We start from the raw sequence: 23,015 nt of genomic DNA, 5'->3' as shown, positions 1-23,015 counted from the left end.
GATTGAACATATTCCTAAGGGTCAGAATATCAAGTAATATTTCATTAAAATGTTTCAGTTCAAAGGCAAATTACAAATTTAAAGGTGCAATTTTTCTGCAGTGGGATTTTTTTTAGCCCGTTAACTTTGTACACGTGTTAGCCCATTGACTTTGTACACGTTTTCAAGCCACCATTTCTATAACTTGGCGATCTTGAATCGTCATCAATGTTACAGCCAAGGAAGACCCTCATACAAAAATTATGCAAAGACTATGACGTCGTGATGATGTCATCACCTAATTTTTTTGATTGATTTTTGAAAATTTACGTGCATATTATGAAGACCTATTTCTACAGAACTGTAAGTCTGATTGGGTTGAAACTTGGTATGTGGCTAGACCGGGATGTGTTATAGGTATAAAAAAAATTAGGTGACGCCATGATGACGTCATCCGGAGATTTTATATGAATATTTGAAGGTTTTGTCCTTTTAGCCATATCTCATGAACGTAACATGCAAAATTCAAAATTCTTTGTGTATTTGGTCTGAAAAAAATATCTGACATCATTGTGACGTCATAAAAATGTGATTTTTCAAAATACATATAAGGAAAGGTCTGACTGTCATGAAACTTAGTGGGTAGGTAAATAATGGTACTAGTATACAAAGTTTAACCCTTACTCTCTGAGGGTAGTTTACTGCATGTCAGTTGGTTATGCCAATGCCCTCCAGCTGCAGTTTATTGGAGGATACTTAGATGTAGCAGTGAAGGCTCCAATTGGCAGGAGTTGGAGGCCCTGGAGGGTGCCTGATACTGACCAGCTGGGGGCACTTGATTGTTATCAGAGGACTCTCATTGTTCTCTGTGGCATGTATTGGAGTGCCTGTCCAGTTACCCTTGAAATGACATGGCAGATATTGGAGGGCCATGCAAAAAACATAGGAGATTTTCTTGAGGCACATATTGGCATGCGTTGGAGGGTCTAGTAGGGTAAGGGTTAAAGTGACGTCACGATGACGTCATCGTTTGGTTTTTAAAATTTTTTGATATTTATAATTTTATTCTGCTTCCACAAATTGCACAGTTTCTTTCATCGGATTGACATTAAACTTGGTTCAAACCAAAATCACAATGACAAAATGTGCATTGAGAAGGGTCTTAAGGATGACGTCATTGCAAGGCAAGTGACATCATTTGATAAAATTATACTTTAGGAATTATTCTAAGCGTTTTGAACAACCTTTAACTGCATGAAGCACTCTGAAAAGTGACTGCAAAAGGACAAACGAAACAAATATTTGTAAAATGCGAAATAGCCCTGTGTTCTGTTTGCAAACAGACATACAACTCTAGTTTTTTTCTTATTTTTCCACTTTTGTCATATGTTTTGTACACGTTTTTCTTCTACCCATACACTTTGGCATTTTCGTAAATGCCATCGACTTCAGACTTGGCACACACTTAGACCACCACCCACAGATGGTCCTAGAAGAAATTCGTGATCGTGACGTCATCAGGTGTCGGGTTACGTCACATTAAAGCTGCATTGTTTCCCTATTGGTTTTGTACACGTTTTCTTCAAACCATACACTTTTCCAGATGTCTGATTGACTTTACACTCTCAACTTAACTAGGTGACAAAATCTTTGCGTAGGGATACTTCAGATAACTTGAGAAATTTCAGGTCAATGGTCATCTAGGGGTCAATGGAGGTCATTGTTCATTTTGGTTAGGTACACTGAAAAGTGTACTGACTGACTATTTGAATACTACCAGCATGCCAGGCAGATTGGCAAGTTTTACTTGCAGTGTTTTTAGATAACTAGCAGGGTGCCGCGCCCTCCAAAAAATAGTTCTGCTTCCAATTACATGGCATTTGAAAATGGGGTAGGTAGGTAGGGATTTTTTTTGTGTGTGATCAAATGGAGGCGTCTGCGTTGTAGTCAAGGGTAAAAAGTAGAAATCGATGGTTATGGTGTATTTTTCTCATTGTTCTCATAAAAAAAAATTAGAGTAGGGGCTGTCAGAATAGGGTAGGGAGGGAAACTGGAAGCAGAACTATTTTTTTTTTGCCTAACCATGACTTCAGAGGAGAGCGATTGCAGAGCATTTATATACGACTATGGAGCAATTGAGTTTAATGAAACCTCTCCATAAAACCCTTGCATTTCCTTGCATTTTGTGTCTCCGCATACTCCTTTAGGCCTTTTATCACAGAAACGTGACACACAGACATCAGACAGACAGACAGACATCAGACAGAACAGACATGCAGCGTTGGATGTATTAATATAGGAAGGATAAGATGCTTTCATGAGGTTTTCTTTTGCAATATTTGATTCACAGTTTACAATTGGACGGTGGAACAGACAGTGTCCTGGCTATGTGATTTTGTAGGGCTGCCGCAGTATGCAGAAGCCTTCAGAAAAAATGCCATTGAGGGCTCAGCCATCCCAAGGTGAGAATATAAGTAATGCCTCCTACATGTATGTAGGCCACCTCCACTTAAGACAATATACCGGTACTAGAATAATTTTAATGAGCACCCTTTTGTTGGTGAGTCACATAAGGCCTTTTCTCACTAGACCAAATCTCAGGGGTGGCCCCGGGGCACTTGAAATGTATCAGAAATTCAACTATGCAATGCTATAAAATTAGAAATTAAAGTGGAACCTGTCAAATTTAACTAGTTGATAAAAGAGTATCTGGATGCTTTTACAAATGCCCCGTTCTAATTTGGTAGATGATAAGGTCTACTTCACTCAACTTACCTGTAGAGCAATGGATGCATATTCTCTATACCAGCAGGTATTTCTCGCTAAGAGTTTTATACAGTAGTGCCCTCTGGTGTCTGGTGAGAGACGGCTAGGAATTTCTTGAATGGCCCGGTCCCATGCATGTGATAGGTTGAAGCGCAACCCCCCCTCTCTTGTTCAGTATTGGTTGTTCGGTTCTTTCCCAGATGGCTTCCTTGATGCCTCTTTTGTGCCACTGCTCTTCCTTATCAAGGATCACAACATCCTCATTTCTGAGAGTGTGACCAGAGTCTCGTAGGTGTAAGAAGACTGCAGAGTTTTGTGCCTTGTTAGTGCTAGGCCGCCGATGTTGGTAGATCCTGGATTTTAGGGATTGTTTGGTTTCCCCAACATAAGACTCCATGCAGTCTTTGTCCCCGCAGACGATACCGTATACCACGTTGGAGCGTGTATCTTTGGGCTGTCTGTCCTTCACTTGAACTACTTTCCCCCGTAAGGTGTTGAACGGTTTGAAGCAAGTGGCAATGCCACGTGACTTGAAAGAGTTCTTGATCTGTTCAGACAGTCCGGCAACATAGGGGATGGTGACCCGGGTTTTACTGGCTTCGCCCCGCCTTCGTCTTTACGTTGGTGTTTGTTCTTGTTAGCTTTGTGGAAAGCCCAGTTGGGGTATCCACATTGATGGAGTGAAGTTTGGATGTGGTCCTTCTCTTTGGGGATCTAGTCCTTGTTGCTTATGATGGTGTCTGCCCTATATTGAAGTGTCCTAATGACCCCTAGTTTATGAACCAGGGGGTGGTGAGAATCAAACTGCAGGTACTGGTCTGTGTGGGTGGGTTTTCTGTATACGTCAGAAGAGAGGGTACCGTCGCTATTGCGGGTGACCGAGCAATCTAGAAAAGCAAGTTTGTTCTCCTTGCAGAGCTCCTGGGTGAACTTGATGTGTTCGTCAATGTTATTGATGTGTTCAAAGAAAGGTGCCAGTTCGTTGTATTCGATGATGACAAACGTGTCGTCCACGTATCTTAACCATAATCTAGGTGTTTTGCCTTTGTAAGTGTTGAGTGCTCTTTGCTCAAAAATTTCCATGCAAAGGTTGACTACAATTGGAGAGACTGGAGAGCCCATTGCACAGCCATGTTGTTTGTAAAATTTCCCCGTGTATGAGAAATATGTAGTCTTCAGAAAAATGTCCACCAATTCAATGAGACTCAGTGGATCTTAAGAGAAAAATAGACCCTCCCACTGAACCCTGTATCCCAGCATTTTATGGGTTACCTAAGATCTACAAGCCGGACCCGATACCAGTCAGGCCGATTGTAAGTAGTATTGGATCGGTGACCTACAATCTCGCCAAATACGCAGCTCAAATACTAAGCCCTCTAGTGGGTCAGTCCCCACACCATATCAAAAACACTAAATAATTCGCTAATCAGATTAAAGACATCAGTCTAAAAAGGATAATGAGACAATAACATCGTTCGACGTCAAAGCACTGTTCACATGTATTCCACCTGACGTTGCGATCCAAGCAGTCCAGGAATTTCTTCAGAAAGACACCACCCTGAAGGAGCGTACAGCCTCGAGTGTCGAGCAACTCATTGAATTGGTGGACATTTGTCTGAAGACTACATATTTCTCATACACGGGGAAATTTTACAAACAACAACCTGGCTGTGCAATGGGCAATAGCGACGGTACCCTCTCTTCTGACGTATACAGAAAACCCACCCACACAGACCAGTACCTGCAATTTGATTCTCACCACCCCCTGGTTCATAAACTAGGGGTCATTAGGACACTTCAATAGAGGGCAGACACCATCATAAGCAACAAGGACTAGATCCCCAAAGAGAAGGACCACATCCAAACTTCACTCCATCAATGTAGATACCCCAACTGGGCTTTCCACAAAGCTAACAAGAAAAACACCAACGTAAAGACAAAGGCGGGGCGAAGCCAGTAAAACCCGGGTCACCATCCCCTATGTTGCCGGACTGTCTGAACAGATCAAGAACTCTTTCAAGTCACGTGGCATTGCCACTTGCTTCAAACCGTTCAACACCTTACGGGGGAAAGTAGTTCAAGTGAAGGACAGACAGCCCAAAGATACACGCTCCAACGTGGTATACGGTATCGTCTGCGGGGACAAAGACTGCATGGAGTCTTATGTTGGGGAAACCAAACAATCCCTAAAATCCAGGATCTACCAACATCGGCGGCCTAGCACTAACAAGGCACAAAACTCTGCAGTCTTCTTACACCTACGAGACTCTGGTCACACTCTCAGAAATGAGGATGTTGTGATCCTTGATAAGGAAGAGCAGTGGCACAAAAGAGGCATCAAGGAAGCCATCTGGGAAAGAACCGAACAACCAATACTGAACAAGAGAGGGGGGGGGGGGGGGGTTGTGCTTCAAGCTATCACATGCATGGGACCGGGCCATTCAAGAAATTCCTAGCCGTCTCTCACGTGACCAGCTCACCGGGTCACCAGTTGCCTGACGAAGTCTGATGGTTTCAGACGCAACGTCGCACAGTTGCAAAAGTAAGTTCCAGTATTCGATTCAATTAAGAAATCATCTACTGGATGACTGATTACATACATTATCAGTTATTAACAACTGTTTTTAGACTTTCTCATCATCTTTTTGATTTATTTATTCGATTATTATGAAGCGTTTGGGGAGAACTGATCTGTCACAAACCGGGTGAAATTAGTCTCCCACGGGACAGACCAAGTTCTCGTGGGACTCTGCCATTAACGCTACATCGTTACCACGGCAGCAATCCCTTGTCCAGCACCCTCAGCCACTGCCGGCTGGGGGTGTTGACAGGTCCCCTGACCAGTTAAAGGGACCTTGGTCTCCTTCTCCCGTCAATTCAAGTGGAACACCCAAACAAAAGGCACGCTTTGGCAAGGTTCTTCCAAAACAAACCTCTTGTGCCGGAGCAAAGCCAAAAAAGGGTACGAGCGCCGCTATACCGCCCGGCCCTTCCCCGAACACAGGGCAGCCCGAGGGGACTAACCGCCACGCTTAAGTGGGCTCTAGTCACCCATGCCCTCCCGACACAGTGTTGAGTACCACTGGTTGCCGGGACGGGCTAGTGCACGGGCTATGGTACCCGGGCGGCCCCCGCTCTAACTCACTCTGAGGGACCATTCTCGTCATCGGATTTTTTCCGTTGTTCGGGGGTCCCGGTGCCCCAGGTGTCTTCCGACTTTTCCTCGGACACACCCTGAGACAGTTCTTCAAAGAAGAACAACAAGAAGAAGAAGGCTGATCGCCTATCGCACCGTTGTTCTTCGGACTCTGAAGGCTCCTCTGACTGGTCCCACCGGGGCAAACGCTCCCGAGGTGAGGACTCGATCTTGAGGTCTGATTTCCTACAGGCTTTTCAGTCGATTTCAGCTATGCTATTGGCTATGTCTGCAGGAGCTACTCCCCACAACCCTCAGTCGTTGGTTTTGCCTCACAGTCTTCAGTCACCGGTCACAGTTGGGTGGCCCGTGAACAAAGGGACATACCGCACACACTTAGCCGTGCTCCAGAGTCCCTACCTGCTGTGAATGCTTCACAGTCGTCGTTCATTTGTCATGGTTGGGTGGCCCAAGCACAACGAGATATACCACATGTGGTTGACCGTACACCGGAGGCCCGGCCTAAGGCAAGCAATTCACATGCGTCGGCCATGGGCCACGGTTGGGTGGACCAGAGACAAGGGGACCTACAGCACACAGTTATGTGCCGGGATCCCCGCCTGTGTTGAGTCTTCAACCATCGATGTCTATTGTCTCCGAGGGTGTTGCCCAGCCACCCCTGCGTGGTTTTGTCCAACTCGCCCCTCCAGATGGCTCTCGTTCGCTGGAGCCAACTCGGCCCTCACAATCGGCTGATTCATCCGATGAAGAACCAGACCAATTACAGCGGCTGTCCATTGCCGAAACGAAAATCTGTTTGGTGCAGAGGGACATGATACGGGTACTTAAATTGCCCTCCCCTTATTTTATTTTGAGTATGCAGCCTATCCAAATGTATTAACCCTTCCCACCTCAGCATTCTTTTGATTGTAACCTGGACCAGAAAGTTTTTTTTTCCGCCCCACCCGACCACATTATTATTAATTTATTTCAGGCATCCATCCCATCCAAAAACGTCAATTCTTCCCATCTCCGCATTCTTTTTATTGGAACCTGGACCAGACTGGGTTTTTTTGCCGCCCCACCTAATATATATTTGTAAACTTTGTTAAAGGCCTGTCACTATAATGAGCATGTTATATTAAACCGGTTTGCATTAAATATAGAAGAAAAACCCGGACATAATTCGTATTAAATTTTCCCCTGGAATCTATTGAGAATGTCTTTGGGAGTTCTGTAAATTTAATAAACTAAGGTTTCTAAATTGTTTAAATTTGATGGGACCATATAGTCATATTAAATTTATTATGGAATTTATTCTTTTGTCTCGTTTGTGTCTTTAATCAGATGGGCTGGTTATTTTTGTTCCCTTGATGTGAAAACAAGGAAACCAGATAATAAGCGGTATATTACCCCCATAATTTATTTTAAAGTCTTTTTTAGGAATTCACTAGCAGGGGATTATTAGGGTTTTTTTACCAGACGCAATTTTCTACGAGGAGAGAAAAGTATGTACCTCATAAATTTTACTTGCTTGGAATATATATGTTAGACCTGTTTTCTTTGGAATAATTTACAGGTTGAATTACGATTTTGCCCAAGAGATGAATAAATTCAGCCGGGGGAACAAGTCTTTCAAATAAATTCCCTCCGAGGAGCTTCCAGTCAATGATTGACAGCCGACTGGTATTTTTTTCTGGAGATAATCATGATAATGGGGCCGGTGGACATTCTTTTAAACAGCGGCGTCTTTGGGTTGATAAAGGCCTGTGAGAACAACCGATGACAATAAAGAATTTCTGAGACAAGCTTCATGATTGGACTACAGTATTATTTTTGTTCCATGTGACCATCGTTTCACAAGCACTGGGGAATTAGACGGCACTTCGGGTTGGTTGACAAAGAGTTGTGCCGCCAGCTTGCTGGGGCCACTGTCAAACCAGTGATCACTGTGCCTTTACAATTTGTTGGATGGCTTGCGGCGATTGGAGTTAATATGAAAGATGTGGCAAATATATTCAAATGCTTTCTCCCATTTATCAGTTATCAAAAAACGAAAGGCCAACAAAATGCTGTTTTGAATAACTGCTTCAGACAATTCAGAAACTGGAATTCAAACCAAATTTTTGAGAATACCTGGGAAGAAGCTTAAGGTTTTTACGTATTTTCTCTGATTATGATCATTAAAAACTGGCTGTTGATCATCCGCTTTCTATTGAAATTCAGAAATCCACACACAATGTACCTTTTATTCAATATACCCCCAGAATTCAAGTGAAACAAGTATTTGTATTTTTGAGATTTGTACAAAAATTTATGTTTTCGGTATAAGAAAAAAAAGGTAGTACAAGGTACTACATGATTGGACGCAAAACGTTTTCGCATGGACACGCTCAGAATTATAGTCAAATCAATCCACACACCAGCACGGGAGCCAGTCTAGACCTGAAGGACGCGTACTTACACGTTCCCATCAGGCCAGACAATTGGAAATTCCTTTGTTTCCTGTACAAGGATGTCTAATACGAGTTCATGGTGCTCCCATTCGGCCTAACCACCTCACCCCTAGTTTTCACGCAAATAGTGAAGATAGTCACAGCACAGACTCAGGCGGCCACATCGGCGGCACTCAACCTGACATGGTGTCTTGCATCGGACCTTGGGTTTATTATCAACGCTGTGAAGTCCCACCCACGACTGTCCCAGTTCCCAATCTTTCTGGGAGCGTCACTCGACCTCAAGAAAGGACTGGCCTGTCCTACGGAGGAACGGATTGTGAACCTTCAGCAGTGCGTATCTCTGTTTCTCCCAGCAACGGTGGCCCCAGCACAAGCCTTGCTCAGGTTACTCGGCCTCATGGCCAGTATGGTAGACGTTGTGAATTCTTGCAGGCTAAGGATACGCCCCATCCAACTGCACCTGCTGTCGTTTTATCGGCCCAGTCGTCATCACAAACATCACCTGGTGCTGACCACACCCTGGCTAGTACCACACCTTCGTTGGTGACTTGACAATGCCAACCTTACGGGAGGGCGAGCTTTCCACAGTCCCAAGCCGTCAGTGACTATCACAACAGATGCTTCACATTCTGGCTCACCAGCCATGGTTCCCAAAACTCTTGATTCACCGTCCGGTGATTCTTCACAGAGAGCGGACATCCTGTTCCAGCCCAGCTCGGGTTTTCTTCACCTGGCTCCGGGGGATCTTCACCTGACGTGCTGGGCACTATCAAGGAGTCCCTTTGCACAGCAGTCCTTTCTGAACGAGCTGCGGCCATTGCAGCCTGCAGCCGTTGCAGCCTGCAGCGGACGAGCATCTACCAGAAAAATTTATGACAGTAGATTACGCCATTTTGGTGTAAAATCCCATCTCTGCATCCCTCCAATACTTCTGTAGGGGAGGTAACATACTTCTTGTATACCTCTTTGAAAGTGACCTTACTGTGGCCACCACTAAGAATTATCGTTCTGCTGTAGCAGCTATACATGGAGGCTTTTTGGATGGTTCCTCGGTGTCAGATAATCAAACTCTCAGCCAACTACTCAGGAGGATGTTTGTTTCAAACACCCCCCCCCCCCCCCCGACGTGTAGGCTATTACCAGCATTGGATCTCTTTATCATCTTATCGACCTTATCGAGACCCCTATTTGAATCAATGGGCAGCTCAACGTTGTTGCAACTGTCCATTAAAGTTGTTAAATTTTCTATTAGCAGTGGCTATGTCTAGGCGAAGTAGCAAACTGCATTTGCTTACTGTGGTTCCGGTGGGAACCGGTGGGAACCAGGTGGTGTACACTATTCCTAAATCAGGTTTTCTGACTAAAAGTCAGTCGGAGTCCTTTGCACCCCTGACATTTTTGTACCGGACATTAAATCCTTCTTGTCAGTTTCTCGTGACAAATTCTCTTCAGCAGAGTCCGTCTCGAGCTATTCTTTGTGCTCCAGACGTTAGTCCTCGCCGGAGCTCTTGATCCATCAGCATAAAACATATGTTGTTACAGGGTTTCCAGCAGTTATTGGCCATGATAGCATTGTTGGTTCCTTAACCGACTTGGCAAACTTTGGCAGCGAACATATTACTGTTAGCCCTTCACAAGATCATTGGGATGTCAGTTTTTCCCTCCGATTCAGCAGAGAATTACCAGGCACGGATTCCACTCATCATTCTTCCTAACACCAAAGAAGAACCCCGGCGAGTGGCGTTCCCATACTGAATCTGAAACCCTTAAACAGGTTTATTCAGGCAAAAAGATTCAGGATGGAGACACTGCGGTACAGTTCTCGAGGCTCTACCGGTACCAGCTTGGGCATCCTCACTAGATTTACAGGATGCATACCTACATGTTCCAATTTCAAAGGACCATGTTCACTTCCTTCGGTTTCAGTACGACGGAAAAACTTACGAGTTTAGTTGCCTTCCGTTTGGTCTTTCAACAGCCCCAGAGGTGTTTACCAGAATAGCAAAAACTGTTGCATCAATTCTGTGGAAACAGAACATTCAGATTTTTGTTTACCTCGTCGATTAGCTCGTCGTGGGCTGAACCAGAGACAAAATTCTAAGGGCAATCAGTCTAACACAAGAACTAGCAGTCCGGTTGGGCTTCCTGATAAATAAGAAAAAGTCTCAGCTGGAGCCTTCCACACGGCCCATCTATTAAGGGGCTGAGTTGGATCTCCTGCAGGGCATTGCTGTGCCTACACAGAAAAGAATTTACAATCTAATAGAGTGTGTAACAAAATAGCTCCGGTCATAGCATGGTTACGGCTTCTGGGGCCCATGGCCAGTTTGGTGGACATAGTTCCGTGGTGCAGATTAAGGAAGCGACTCATTCAACTCCATCTTCTTGCCCAATAACTCATCTCGTACCAGTGGTTCGATATTTTCAAACACATCTATGTAACGTAGGTCTGTCTTTCATTCCAACCAAACCAAAAATTACCTTAATAACGGATGCTTCCAACCACAGTTGGGGGCGCATTTGGCACAGAATCAGTTGTAGGGAATTAGAACCCAGACGAGAGGGTCCTTCCTCCATATCAACGTTCTCAAACTGCTGGCTGTCAGAAAAACACTGATCCATCCATCGCTCGATAAAAGGTCATGCAGTGCTAGTGAAGTCCAACAACTCCACCGTTGTCTCCTACATAAACCATCAAGGGGGCACACGGTCCCCTCAGCCATGTCTACACACTTGGGATTTCCTAATGTGGTGCATAACGTTGATGGCACTTCATTTTGCTGGCAAGCTGAACCTCATGGCAGATGCTCTCTCTAGGGGAAAAATTATCCTGACAGAATGGACACTACACCCAACGGTAAACAGTTTTCCTGCTAGCAGCGGCTACCGCCAGGAGATGCAGTGAGTTGCATGCCCTTACCATAGAGCAGGGTCATGTACATGTACAATGGGAACCGCATGGAGTTCGACTGATCCCTCATAAAATGTTCCTGGCAAAGAATCAGTCATCAACTTTCCAACCATCTGATATTTTTATTCTGGAGATAAAAACCATCTCTTACATCGGAGATGACAAACTCTGGTGTTTGGTTCGGGCCCTCAAGTGGTATTGCTCCCGAACTAAGCCCCTAAGGGGCTAGACCACGCAGCTGTTCATTAAGACAACTCAGCCTTATTCAGGGGCATCACGGGACACGATCTCCCGATGGATAGTTAGGACAATCAACTCTTCTGTACCAGATTGGCCTACACATGCAGAGAACACTGCCCATGCTCATGACACGAGAGCATTAACGACATCATGGGCATTTTTGAAAGGCGTTCCTCTGCCAAACATTCTACAGGCAGCTGCTTGGAAAACGCCATCAACCTTCGTCGCGTGCTACCTGAAGGACATTCTATGTTCAGAAGGTCAAACTGGACGAGTAGCTCTCTCGGCTGCCATGGCATCTCATCTCAACCGTCAGGACAGGTTGACTGCCTCCAACACCTAGTCAACTAGAACTCCATATACATGTAGTAGGTGAGTTTCTTTCCACATACTTTGGTAATGTTTACCTTTCAATTTTGGTGAGGCCGCGAGTGGACATACCCGTACCAATCTAATCCAGGTAGTGCAGTACCTATGGCAGCCTCACCCTAGCCCTCCTCCTATAGACGGTGCTAATCTATGCAAATGTAAGGTTTAACAGGTAAGAGAGTCCCAGAAGTGGACTCCCCCAAATCAAAGGTGATTTGTGAGTCCACGAGGGGACAATACTTACCTGTTAAACCTCCCACTCTCCTTCCCCACTTGGGGCTCGTAAAGTGCTTGCGATAGAGATAAAGAGGATGAGATTACCAGACTGATGCAAGTAATGAGGGCTTGGGCGCTGAAGGCGCTATTTACTAAGGGAATAAATGTGTGCTCGAGAGGTTTTTATCACTCTGTTTAATACCGCTTAGAGTCTGGGTGCTGATAATTACCCGAGCCGGAGGCGAGGGTAATTATCAGCACCCAGACTCTAAGCGGTATTAAACAAAGTGATAAATACCGACCGAGCACATATTTATTCCCATTCATAAATACCTTATCCTTAAAAAAATTCAAATAATTCGTTCAAAAAATCCCGATTTTGTTCAACAAGTTCACTTCGTGCTTTTTGAAACATCCCTCTAGCAAAATAATGGAGTGTTCAGCTGGCGAGTAAGATGTAAACAACCCTTTTATGGAGATTGACGCGCGCGTAGCATGTTCTGCGCGATGTCACGCAGAACGCACCTGGGGCGTTGCGTCTTGAATTTAGAACTATACAATTCCGACTCGCACGTAGTGTTGCGCATGCCTACGTGAGGATTGTGAACGTTCAACCAATGAAACGGTAAGAGGCACTGGATTTTTAGGAGTCCACATTTTATTGTGACACTGGAAAAGTGTTTAAGACCAGCTAGCCATGTCTTTATCATCCGTTTAAGACCGGCCACGTGACGGGCTCTCGACCAATAGGAATAGCTAAACTGTCTGAGGTATTTATGAATGTGGTATAAAACGCTAGCATTTGGGAGCCTTAGGCTAGAGAAATATGTAAATGTAAGGTTTAACAGGTAAGTATCGTCCCCTCGTGATGGACTCACAAATCACCTTTGATTTGGGGGATTTTTTTGTAGACCCCAACCACACTTCTGTGGGGCGGGGGGATTTTATGACATCATGTTTAATGGTCTGTAGCATGCACAATGATCGAAGCACATGTAAAAATTTGGCCAGGAGCCCAGAACTATTGCCCAGAACTCAACGTGCATTTGACTACGAGGATATAGAGCTATTGAGGCAAGTTATATCGCATACATGTATTTGATTTGTTTTTAATATCTCAATCAATATCATGGTGAGATCATGTCAATTGTAGCTCTGTGGTCTCTGGAAACGTGCCAAAATAGATTACATCATTATAATTGCACTGTTACGTTAAGTGCAATTTCCAAGTGATTCAGAAGATTCTGCTTTTTATTAATGGAAGCAGACTTTTATTTTTGTTTATTTATTTGGTCTTATCGGTAATTTCTGCTTATATTATCCACCATAAGTTGGATAAGGCTGATATTCAAATGAAGTAATTTGTGGTCCAATTTACCACAGTTGGGGCGATTTGACGGCACGGTAAGCTATGGGGTGGGTTGGCAAGGGAATGACTTGGTCATGGGGTGAGTTGTTAATGGGGGAGAGGTGGTATGGGGCAAGCTGGCTAGGGTGCGAGTTCATGAGAACCCATGTACTGGTATTTTGTTCCCTGACTTGGCTTTTCTGGTAAATAAAGCTGCAATCTACTGGTTTGTGTTCAAGATAATGAAGCATCGTAAATAACAAACCATAAGGAATCAAAAAGAATCTGTCAAACAAAGCTCGATTTCCTCTTAAGGAAAACAGAAAAACTCAGTTGTTTCATTGTGACTCTTATACAGGTTGGCCATAAACAGTGCCCAGTTTCTGACGTCAATTCTGGGGATCATTGATCCTATCCACAGACAGAAAATCTCCCTGAAAGCCATGGATGTTGTTTTATTTGGACCTCCAAAACGTAAGCTTCATCTTCCATATGTTCCTTTTAGTGGACCAGCCAAAGTGGAATATTACACTTTGGATGGCATGTTTTGGTAATAGCAGGCAACCAAGTCAGATCAATCAGTCGAAGGATGGAGAAGAAAATGTAGGTGGATGCCACCCTACATTTTGACCCTAATATACCTCATTTGCATAAATTGTTAATCCCTGCAGTGTAATATATTTATTCCCATATTTGGGTATATTCTTTATTTTTTTATTTTTTGAAAAGCCTTATTTTGGTGATTCTAATTACAAACCTTACTTAACTCTGTCAGTGCCCGCGAAATTTGAAAAGTTTAACCTTACTAAAGTGCCCAACTTCGAGCATTTTTTTATTTGTTCAAAATTCCGTTAAAAAAAAAGGAAATAAGTTTTACTCACTAAAGTTGTTGTTGTTGCTTTCTGGTATATCCTTGGTACATTGGAAAGTCAATAGTAGTCATGTACATAGTGCTACTACCTGAAACACTGTCTTGCACACGGGGGAATTCCGCACTTTTTGCAGAAAATACAAGTGTCAGTGCTGTGCCCTCTCGCAAGGACTCGAATGAAACAAATAAATACAGGTCGTACTTGAATGAAAATGATATTATTAGAAAGAGTGAGAGCGCCCCCTTGTGATAACATGCTTACTCTACCTCGTACATGTACGAGGTTTGGCGATTTTAAGTACGAACATTACCTCATACATGTACGAGGTTGGCAATTTCGAACTAACAAATATACCTCGTACATGAACGCCTTTGGCACTGAAAGAGTTAAATAACATTTTCTTAAACAAACAGGATGAGTAAAAAAAAAGCGGAACCCAAACCCCAAACAATATATTTGTGGGGTTTGGGTTCCGCTTTGTTTGACTCACCCTGTATAAAATTACTCTAGAGTCATTTCGTGTAAATACTTCATATAAGTGTCCACGCTCAAAAAATCGAATTTTTTTATACTTCGTGGGATGAAAGGACTTGGGGAGCAAGTAACCAAAATAGACTTTTTAAACTTTTATTTTGCATGTTGCCATGGTTACGGGCCATTATGTGTTTTGACCATTTTGGGGCAATTTTGAGGCTGCAAAAATTCATTTTTTTGTGCTATTTTCAAAGGTCATCAAGGCAAACTGCGAAGTAATGTCACAAAAGTAACTATATCACGACAAAGTATCATCCTTACCCTTACAAGAAAAAAATAGAAACACTTCTAAAAAAATCACTTTTATTTTATTTTTAATAGGCACTACAATACAGCATGTTTTTACAACTAGCAAAATCGTATTTTTTACCCCATTTTTAATCCTCCAAAATGGCACTTGCCAGGGCACTCAGAATAATTTTCCTTTGGCTATGGTTAGTTCAGACATTGGTCTTTTTATATCTGGTGAGAAAATGTTGGGTTATTGTATATCCTTTGTGCAGTAGCGCTCCAAAAATGGTAATTTTCACAAAAACTTTAAAAAGTGTATTTTCAGTTTTTTTCCTTTGTTTTGAGTACTAACTTTTATAATTGGTATTGTTCAAGAATCTAATACATTTTCAAAAACAGAATCACACTGTGTATCATTTTTTAGACCAGTGGATGAATAGTAGGTCCTGTAGTACCCCCCCCCCCCCTTGGCTTTGTCGGTAAAATCATTGTCACATGGGTAAAAATCATGTGTTTGCAAGCCGCAATAAATACTAATAGCCATATCCATTGTCCTCTGATTGAAGTGCATCATTATTCAAATGATGTTTAGTCCTCCCCGCCCAGCTAGGCCCCGCCCCTTCCCTTGCCACCAAATTTAGATTTTGATTTCTACATGTATTTGCCTAAATTAAATTGTAAATACTAGATATCGATTTGCAAGTGAATCTTTTACAATCTACACCAACAGCCGTCTCACAGCCTATCCCCTTCCTCTGCCACCCCCACTCCTAATGCACATAAGAGAAGCCTGCCCTCTCCCCCAACAAGTCAACAAGTACAATTTTGTTCAGATTACATACACTGCATGTGGCCTTGGAGAAAGTCTGAATATAAAGGTGGCTTATTTACAACACGGGGCAGTTTGGAATATCCGAAAAGTGAGGAGGAGAAGGGGTGTGTATGTCACGGGGGTGGGGGGTGGGGGAGGTTTGGAAGAGTGATCTGGACACGCGCATATGTACGCTATACATATTTTTTTTTTTTTTTTTGCAAATTACTTTTGGAATAACAGTAAAAGTGTGGTGAACAAAATGATTTTTTTTTAAAAGTATTTTCAAAGCGGAAAGATCTGGCGATTTTGAGAGCAACTAACTCTTATTTGTTTATATTGAAATACATGTACTTTAAAACAAGGATCACTCCAGTAGGCTTGGGCGAATCCAGCATTTTTGGAATCGATTCCGATTTTGTCTGGGAATCGCAATTCCATTCGGAATCGATTCCATAATTTATGCAAACAAATAATATCAACAACAAAAATTCAAAAAAAAAAATTTCAAAAAAATTACAAATCAGAAAACCCAACAAAACAAACAAACACATTACAATAAAAACGCAAATAATGAGGTCATTGTGGGTGTAATGGCTTTCTTATAGTCATTTAATTATAAAACGAAAGTCACGTTTTGGGCAGGAAACACAATAAAATAAATGTTCGACAACTTTTGTTTCCCCTGCGGAAAACACGCAAGATCAAAATCAGAGCTCACCTAAGTTCGGCACTATCAATCAAAACAGTTGAAAATATTGTGGAAATCACCCTGAAAAACTGGCATTTTCCATCGAAATGGTCGCCAAACATAATATTGTTGTTTTCTCTTAGTTCCATATTTTTATGTACGATCAACATTTTATTTGGCAGCGTGATAATCATATCGGAATACATAGAATTTCTCTGCGCGATTTCATTTTTGATGGTCACGTTATCGCGGCATGGATCGCTGGTAAACGATTCAACACTACATTCACGATCAATCGCCAAGTACCAGTCACTTCATGCCATTCATAAAAACACAATTTTCTACTACGCAGTTCTCATTCGCGTACGGACCCTGGAAACTTTTGATGTTGATGCGACTTGACTTTGCCGTTCTTGGACTTTTGAATATAGCTTTAGAAGTTGGGACATTGCCAATGAATACATACGTGTACCTACGAAATTTACAGGAATATTTTTAATATTTTAATTTATTTTCCCCGATCTTTTGCCGATCCACCAGTCCGACTATTTTACAAGATTGTGTCTCATAGCATGTGAATTGCGATTGCACAAGCAAAATTTATAAAATCGAACCACGCCCTCGTGGCACGATGTGCACATAAAGACATCACCTGGTTGGGTCGTGAAAGGGGAAAACGAGACCAACTTGCCCATCAAATGACAGCATACACAGGCCCTCAGCACGTGCTCATCTACAAAGGGAATTCCCGAGATGAGAAATACAGATTGGTTGTCAAAACACGTGACGGCTCCACATTACAGAGTACATGGGCGCCCCAGATTTTCCGCTCGCTTACGTTCGGCTGGTGTTTTATTCACTGCGGTTTTTAGGTATGAAATGCTTTTATGGGAATGATTTTTCACCTCGTATGCATGTGGAACTTTGCAGTTCATATTTGCCATATTTAATGCAGGGATTTGTTTTTCGAAAATAGCCGGCGATTCATAGCCACTTGCCGGTTGTTTCAAACGTAAGTGCAGGACTGTATTGGTTTTTGATGGGGAAGGACAAAATAATCCGAGACAAATCATTTTTTCTTCCTGGATTTTACAACAATCTTTTCAAATTTTCGGGAGCTGCATACCGTTTCCAGTGGCTGTGAAAAATTTCTGTGATGATAGGAAACCTGATTTGCTGAGACAAATGAAAAGTTTACTTCAAAGAAAGAAAATCATTTCGTGATATATAATATGTACATGTAGCAGCAGGCAGGCGCGGCCACGTCGACAAATAGGCCGTTCCAGCGCGGCGCCGGCTGCCTCTGTATTACACAAATAAAATAGCTCACTTTGTGATATTTAATATGCCGTGGAGCTGTTAAAGCTTTTTGTAAGAGGACGGCTTCATCAGAGAGATGTACTATCGGTTTGTCTTTGACGCACTGCATACTTTTAAAACTGTAAAGGGGCCGTTTTGTTAAAGAATCGAATGTTCTTTGAAGGCGCGTTTGAGTTGGCCGGTCTTCAAAATCGTCGCGCGAAGACTGGAATCGACGCTCGGGGAACTGGAATCGGCTACATCAGAGAATCGATTCCTCAAAAAAGTGGAATCGCAATTCCGATTCCGAGGTTGGGGTCGATTCTATTCGATTTCGGTGTGGATTCGCCCAATAGTAAACTCCAGTGAAACTCCGAGAGATAACAGCATCAATTTGATTAAATGAATTTCACTCTGACTTTTAACAGTGGTCACCATGGCACCAAACACACTTCTGTAGTGTGTTCATTTTTACCATGGCAACCGATGTAAATACATCGGTGGTCATAAACTAAAGTCAAAAATACTTCCATTTTCAAAACCTATCACGAAAGTATTATCTTTAGAGTGAAATTCATGGCTATATAATTAACAACAATACCTGCTCATTATGTAATGTGGCCGCCATTGGTGCGAGAAGCCCATGTAATTTTCACCTTTCAATCTGTACCATTTTCTTTGTTTTGATGTACTTTTCTGATAGTTATTACATGAATCAATTGCAGAGCAATAAATAACATCACCAAAATTTACTTCAGTTTTGCCAATTCGGGTTAACAATCCACACATTTTTGGAATAAAATCAGTAAGTACCGGTATATAGTCCCTATGGCAGTGACAATGGATGCATACAATTACATGCATACCAATAATGTTTGTTCTAAATATAGAACCATTTACACATAAAATACAAAAAGTATGCCCAAAATGTTATCTAGAGTTTGGAAATATATAGAAAAACACCTCTAGTGGTAGCAACAATACATGTATAACCAAGAATGTCATATTATAGAGTAGTGGTCAACCAATATTTTCCTGCCAAATCAGTTGTGTAGGAAAATCGGTCGAAGCATATATGCAAATCAACATGGGGATCACAATGTGCTGTACCTCTCCCTTTCAGAAAAAAACCCCAAATACTCGCCAGAAAGGGTTAAAATCTGTACATTGGCGGATCCAGCGGGGGGCACGGGGGCGCATGCCCTCCCCCGGCAAATATTTTAAAATGTATACTGTGATTGGTGAAAAGCGGACGGTGATCCGACGGGCCACGCGTTTTGAGTTCGAGGAAGAACATCATTCAAAAGGCTTAACTACACGAAGATGTACGTACGTATGTGTAGTCCGACGTACATGACACATACGTGCACACGTACCGAAGGCTAAAATAGTTCGCGCGCTTCAAAAATTTTAATCATAGCATGTACATAACGTAAGCGCGGCCTGCCTCGCGCCTAGCTGTCCGCCGGCCATTGCATTGCTTAGTCCAAGTGAAACACGTACATGCACACGTGCCCGTGGCCGTGGTTGAAATGGTATGCCGACATTTACGTTATGGTTTGTTCTTCGCTGTCCCCTGCTTTTTACCACCAGAGTACGTCCTGCGCGAAATTTCGTGTATGGGACCAGCGAAGGTTTGTGCATGCCGTAGGTGCGCAGTTAGTTCAGTGCACACGCATAAACTCATTCTCCATGAACTGATGAATGTTTTCCAAGCTGTGGGCCGACACACATTGTAAACAGTACAAGGTAGGCCTAAGGTGTTTATTTCCATCAATAGGACTATTTATAGTTTGTAATTACAGACGTTATGTTACGTACGATTATAAAGGCCTATAAACGGCGAAGGCCTAGTGTCTATATTTCGAATCGTCAGACCCCCTTATATGACGAGGATATTTTTTGACGCACTCGCATTCAATTTGCATTGGACAATGCGAGCGCATTGCAAGCATTACCTACGTCAATGGTGACTCACGGGTACAGCATGGTCAGATGGTAGGCTTGAGCCAGCCTTATCCGTACATTTGTGTATGTATATCGTGTTTGGGAACTATAGGCCTAAGTGGGTGCGTGTGCCTTGTGTGGCTATCCTGTGCTTAGCCCTAATCTGTGAATGAACTTTCATTTAGAGTATAATAAAGCAACCCTTTTTTCAGGCGACTTGAATACAATCATGTAACATCTTACTTATGCCCGGCGCGTATACTCACTCTACACGTGTGTATGTACATGTATATAATTTATAAATTGCAAGGTTTGGTTGATGACCGTCGTTGCCTAGTGGTTAGGCAAGCTGGCTCATGGTTAGAATGTCCCGGGTTAGTTTCCTTCCCTATCTTTCACTCAGGGTTTTTTTTTTTTCAAACCTTTTTAAGTTTTATTTGATAAATATCATTTTCCAGTTGGATACTAATTGTATAGCAGCGATTTTTCTTTTTCTTTTCTGATTCGAGGCTCTGGGGGATTTTTTTAAAAAGGAAAACAAAGTCCGAAATTCACACCAGATTTAAATAATACTAGCTTCCACTCAAGCCTGGTAATATTAACTATGCTCCATAGGAAAGAACACAAATTTACCCATGCACTGAGGTAGACTCTGCATGCTGGGCCATGAGGCTTTGAAAATATATATAAAAAACACACATTTTATTGCAATCATTCAATCATACTGGCAAGGCGGGATCATTTACCTCGCAATATTCCCCCCTAAATTAGGACTTCCCCGTGCTTCCTTCTGGTGTAGTTCGTCTCTTATTAAAAATTAATTTGTCAACCGAAGTAGAAGACAGTGCATGACAGGCAGCTATATAGCCGAGTTTAAGTAGTCTGGTTCTCTGACCAAAATGTTTCTCTTTCTTTAACGTACACACGTGAAGGGCACCACGCCTGGTATATCATATCCGAAAAAAACATCGCATTCGGGATCAGAACAGCCAGCCAAAGTCACAGTGCCGCGCAGCTCGATTCAGCATATAAATACTCTAGACGCGCATACTGTGATTGGCTGTTCTGATCCCGCATGCAATGTTTTTCTTGGATATGATACGGCCAAAACCAGGCATCCAAAGAAAATATATTAATTCGCAGAAATGTAATGCCACGCAAATGTGAGTTTTCCCCACTACAGGAAATATAATGCTACGAAAATAATGTGTTTTACAGTATGTGAGGATGTGTATGTATATGTGTTGGCGAACTTTAAATATTAGGCCTGAATGTTTTATCTCAACAGTTACACATTGAAAAGATAATAAACCGGAATTTTCAGAGGGATTTATGATCCGATTCAAAGTCATTGACCTTCATTTTGCGAGCTGATTGCAGTACCAAGTCCACGAAATACATCCACTTTTGAAATGAAACATCAAAAAATAATTAACTTTCAACTAAAAAAAATCAACCTTTGAAATGAAACATCAACAAATAATGTATGACCCTACTTGATGACGCTATTAATGAGGTTAATATAAAGTGATCAACACATAATTAAAACATAACCTCGCGTTTATAGTGCAATGATATTTATAAACATCTAATATGAACGAGATCTCTAATAGCAAACGTTTACAATAATTTTGTTTTCTCCAGATGCCGAGGGATAAGTGGCGAAAAGTTAACGGAGACTGCAGCACTTTGCAATATTTCAAGAAATGTATGGTTGTACCGGCAGCATCGATTGTTCATGATCCTCGGGAAAGAGAAGAGAACATCCTTAAAGAAAACATTTTCTACCCCCGTAGTACTAGGCCTACAACAGTCGGGGATATAGCTAGGTACAACGATGGTCACAAAGTTATGCAAACGTACCAATAAAACATAGAAATGGGCTGCCCCAGTTTTTTACTTCAATGTTTTATTACAAAGTTAATTTTAAAAAAACCCAACACTTTGCATATGGTGAACAATTTAAGGATCCAAGCACATTTAGAATGCTATATACACCATAGACACTCGAAATAAGATTTTTATTTGAAATAATTATGTAATCAAAGTTGCTATTTCCATAGTGTTCACAATTTGTGTGGGTGTGTGTGTGCAATTGAAACCAATTCAATGTCTTGCTGTGTTTGCTGTATAATGGGCCCTATGTCAGTTATTTTACTCATCGTAAACTTTGGCCTCCGTGTGTTGGATTCTACGTGTATTCCAATCACCGTTGCTCCTTATTATATGTTTACATGTGCATGATCGAACGTGTGGTTCAATAATATTAAAAGCGAATGAAAATGTAGATTTGTCAGTAATGTAGGCAACTCTACCTCAAAAGACCTCTAGTTGGTGGAAGGGGAATTGTAAACCATGTCGCGTTTCAAAAGTGAATGATTTGTATTGTGAGTGCTTCATGGAGAGGAATCATTTGTCTGGGAAATTGTGTGGGGATTGAACTTGAAATACCACAAACAATCATACTCAACAAGCAAGGACAAATTCACCAAATCTTCCGAAATGATTTTAGGTCTATCGACTATGTACGAATCAAAGTGTCTGGTTTATTTGATGTGATGACTTTGGAAATGTCCTTCAAATAAAAGATACTGAAAAGCATATATATTTCTTTCATGATTTTCTTTTCTTTTCACCATTTCGACTGATATTGAGCAACATGCATGTTAAATAAAGTTGTCATCTATATTTGAGGTATACATTTTCGTTGAAAATAATATTTTATAGATAAGATTGGACTATGAAATCTAATATACACCCCAGTTAGAAATTACCCACATGAGTGATTTGGACCATGCGTTCCTTTGACACTACTGAAATGAATTCAAACCATATATTAGGGTTTGCCCTTCACCGACTGATGTGTACTCGGGCTCCTGTTCTTGAAAAGTTTCCTCCAAACGAATCCGCATTAGTGTTTGAGTCCATCATCTCACGAAGACTATATACGCATATCGGTAGAATTTGTATGTTGACTCATCAGCGAATGGCTGAGGCTCGGACTACCAGTGGCCTAAATCCCTTTCCAAAATAAAATTTGTGAAAAAAAATACAGAGATGGAACATGGTTCTCAACTTTGAGTACATAACAAACTTTATAAGAACAAAATAATAACACCTTGAAATGGAATTTTCAATGTTTAAAACGTTTTCTAAATGGTGGAAAGTGGCCAGGAATCGCCTCAGATTGCACCACAGAGAATCTA

At 42.0% G+C, this 23,015-nt stretch overlaps 1 protein-coding gene and 1 long non-coding RNA gene across 2 annotated transcripts in view; both read left to right on the top strand.

Moving 5' to 3' along the window:
- Positions 1-23,015, top strand: part of LOC119727347 (stromal interaction molecule 1-like) — a 174,421-nt gene that overhangs the window by 39,306 nt on the left and 112,100 nt on the right. Inside the window, exons 5-6 of the mRNA XM_038199200.1 lie at positions 2,330-2,441; positions 13,783-13,898. Coding sequence (XP_038055128.1) covers positions 2,330-2,441; positions 13,783-13,898 — 228 coding nt within the window. The remainder of the gene's footprint in view (positions 1-2,329; positions 2,442-13,782; positions 13,899-23,015) is intronic.
- LOC119728193 lies at positions 17,641-22,410 on the top strand. Its single transcript, XR_005271014.1, has 2 exons — positions 17,641-19,611; positions 21,454-22,410. It is a non-coding gene; the product is annotated as an uncharacterized LOC119728193 (long non-coding RNA).

This window comes from Patiria miniata, unplaced genomic scaffold (assembly GCF_015706575.1).
Source record: "Patiria miniata isolate m_02_andy unplaced genomic scaffold, ASM1570657v1 HiC_scaffold_20, whole genome shotgun sequence".
Lineage (NCBI taxonomy): Eukaryota > Metazoa > Echinodermata > Asteroidea > Valvatida > Asterinidae > Patiria > Patiria miniata.
The sequence above is the reverse complement of the archived record's forward strand: the minus strand, read 5'-3'. Positions and strand labels throughout refer to the sequence as shown.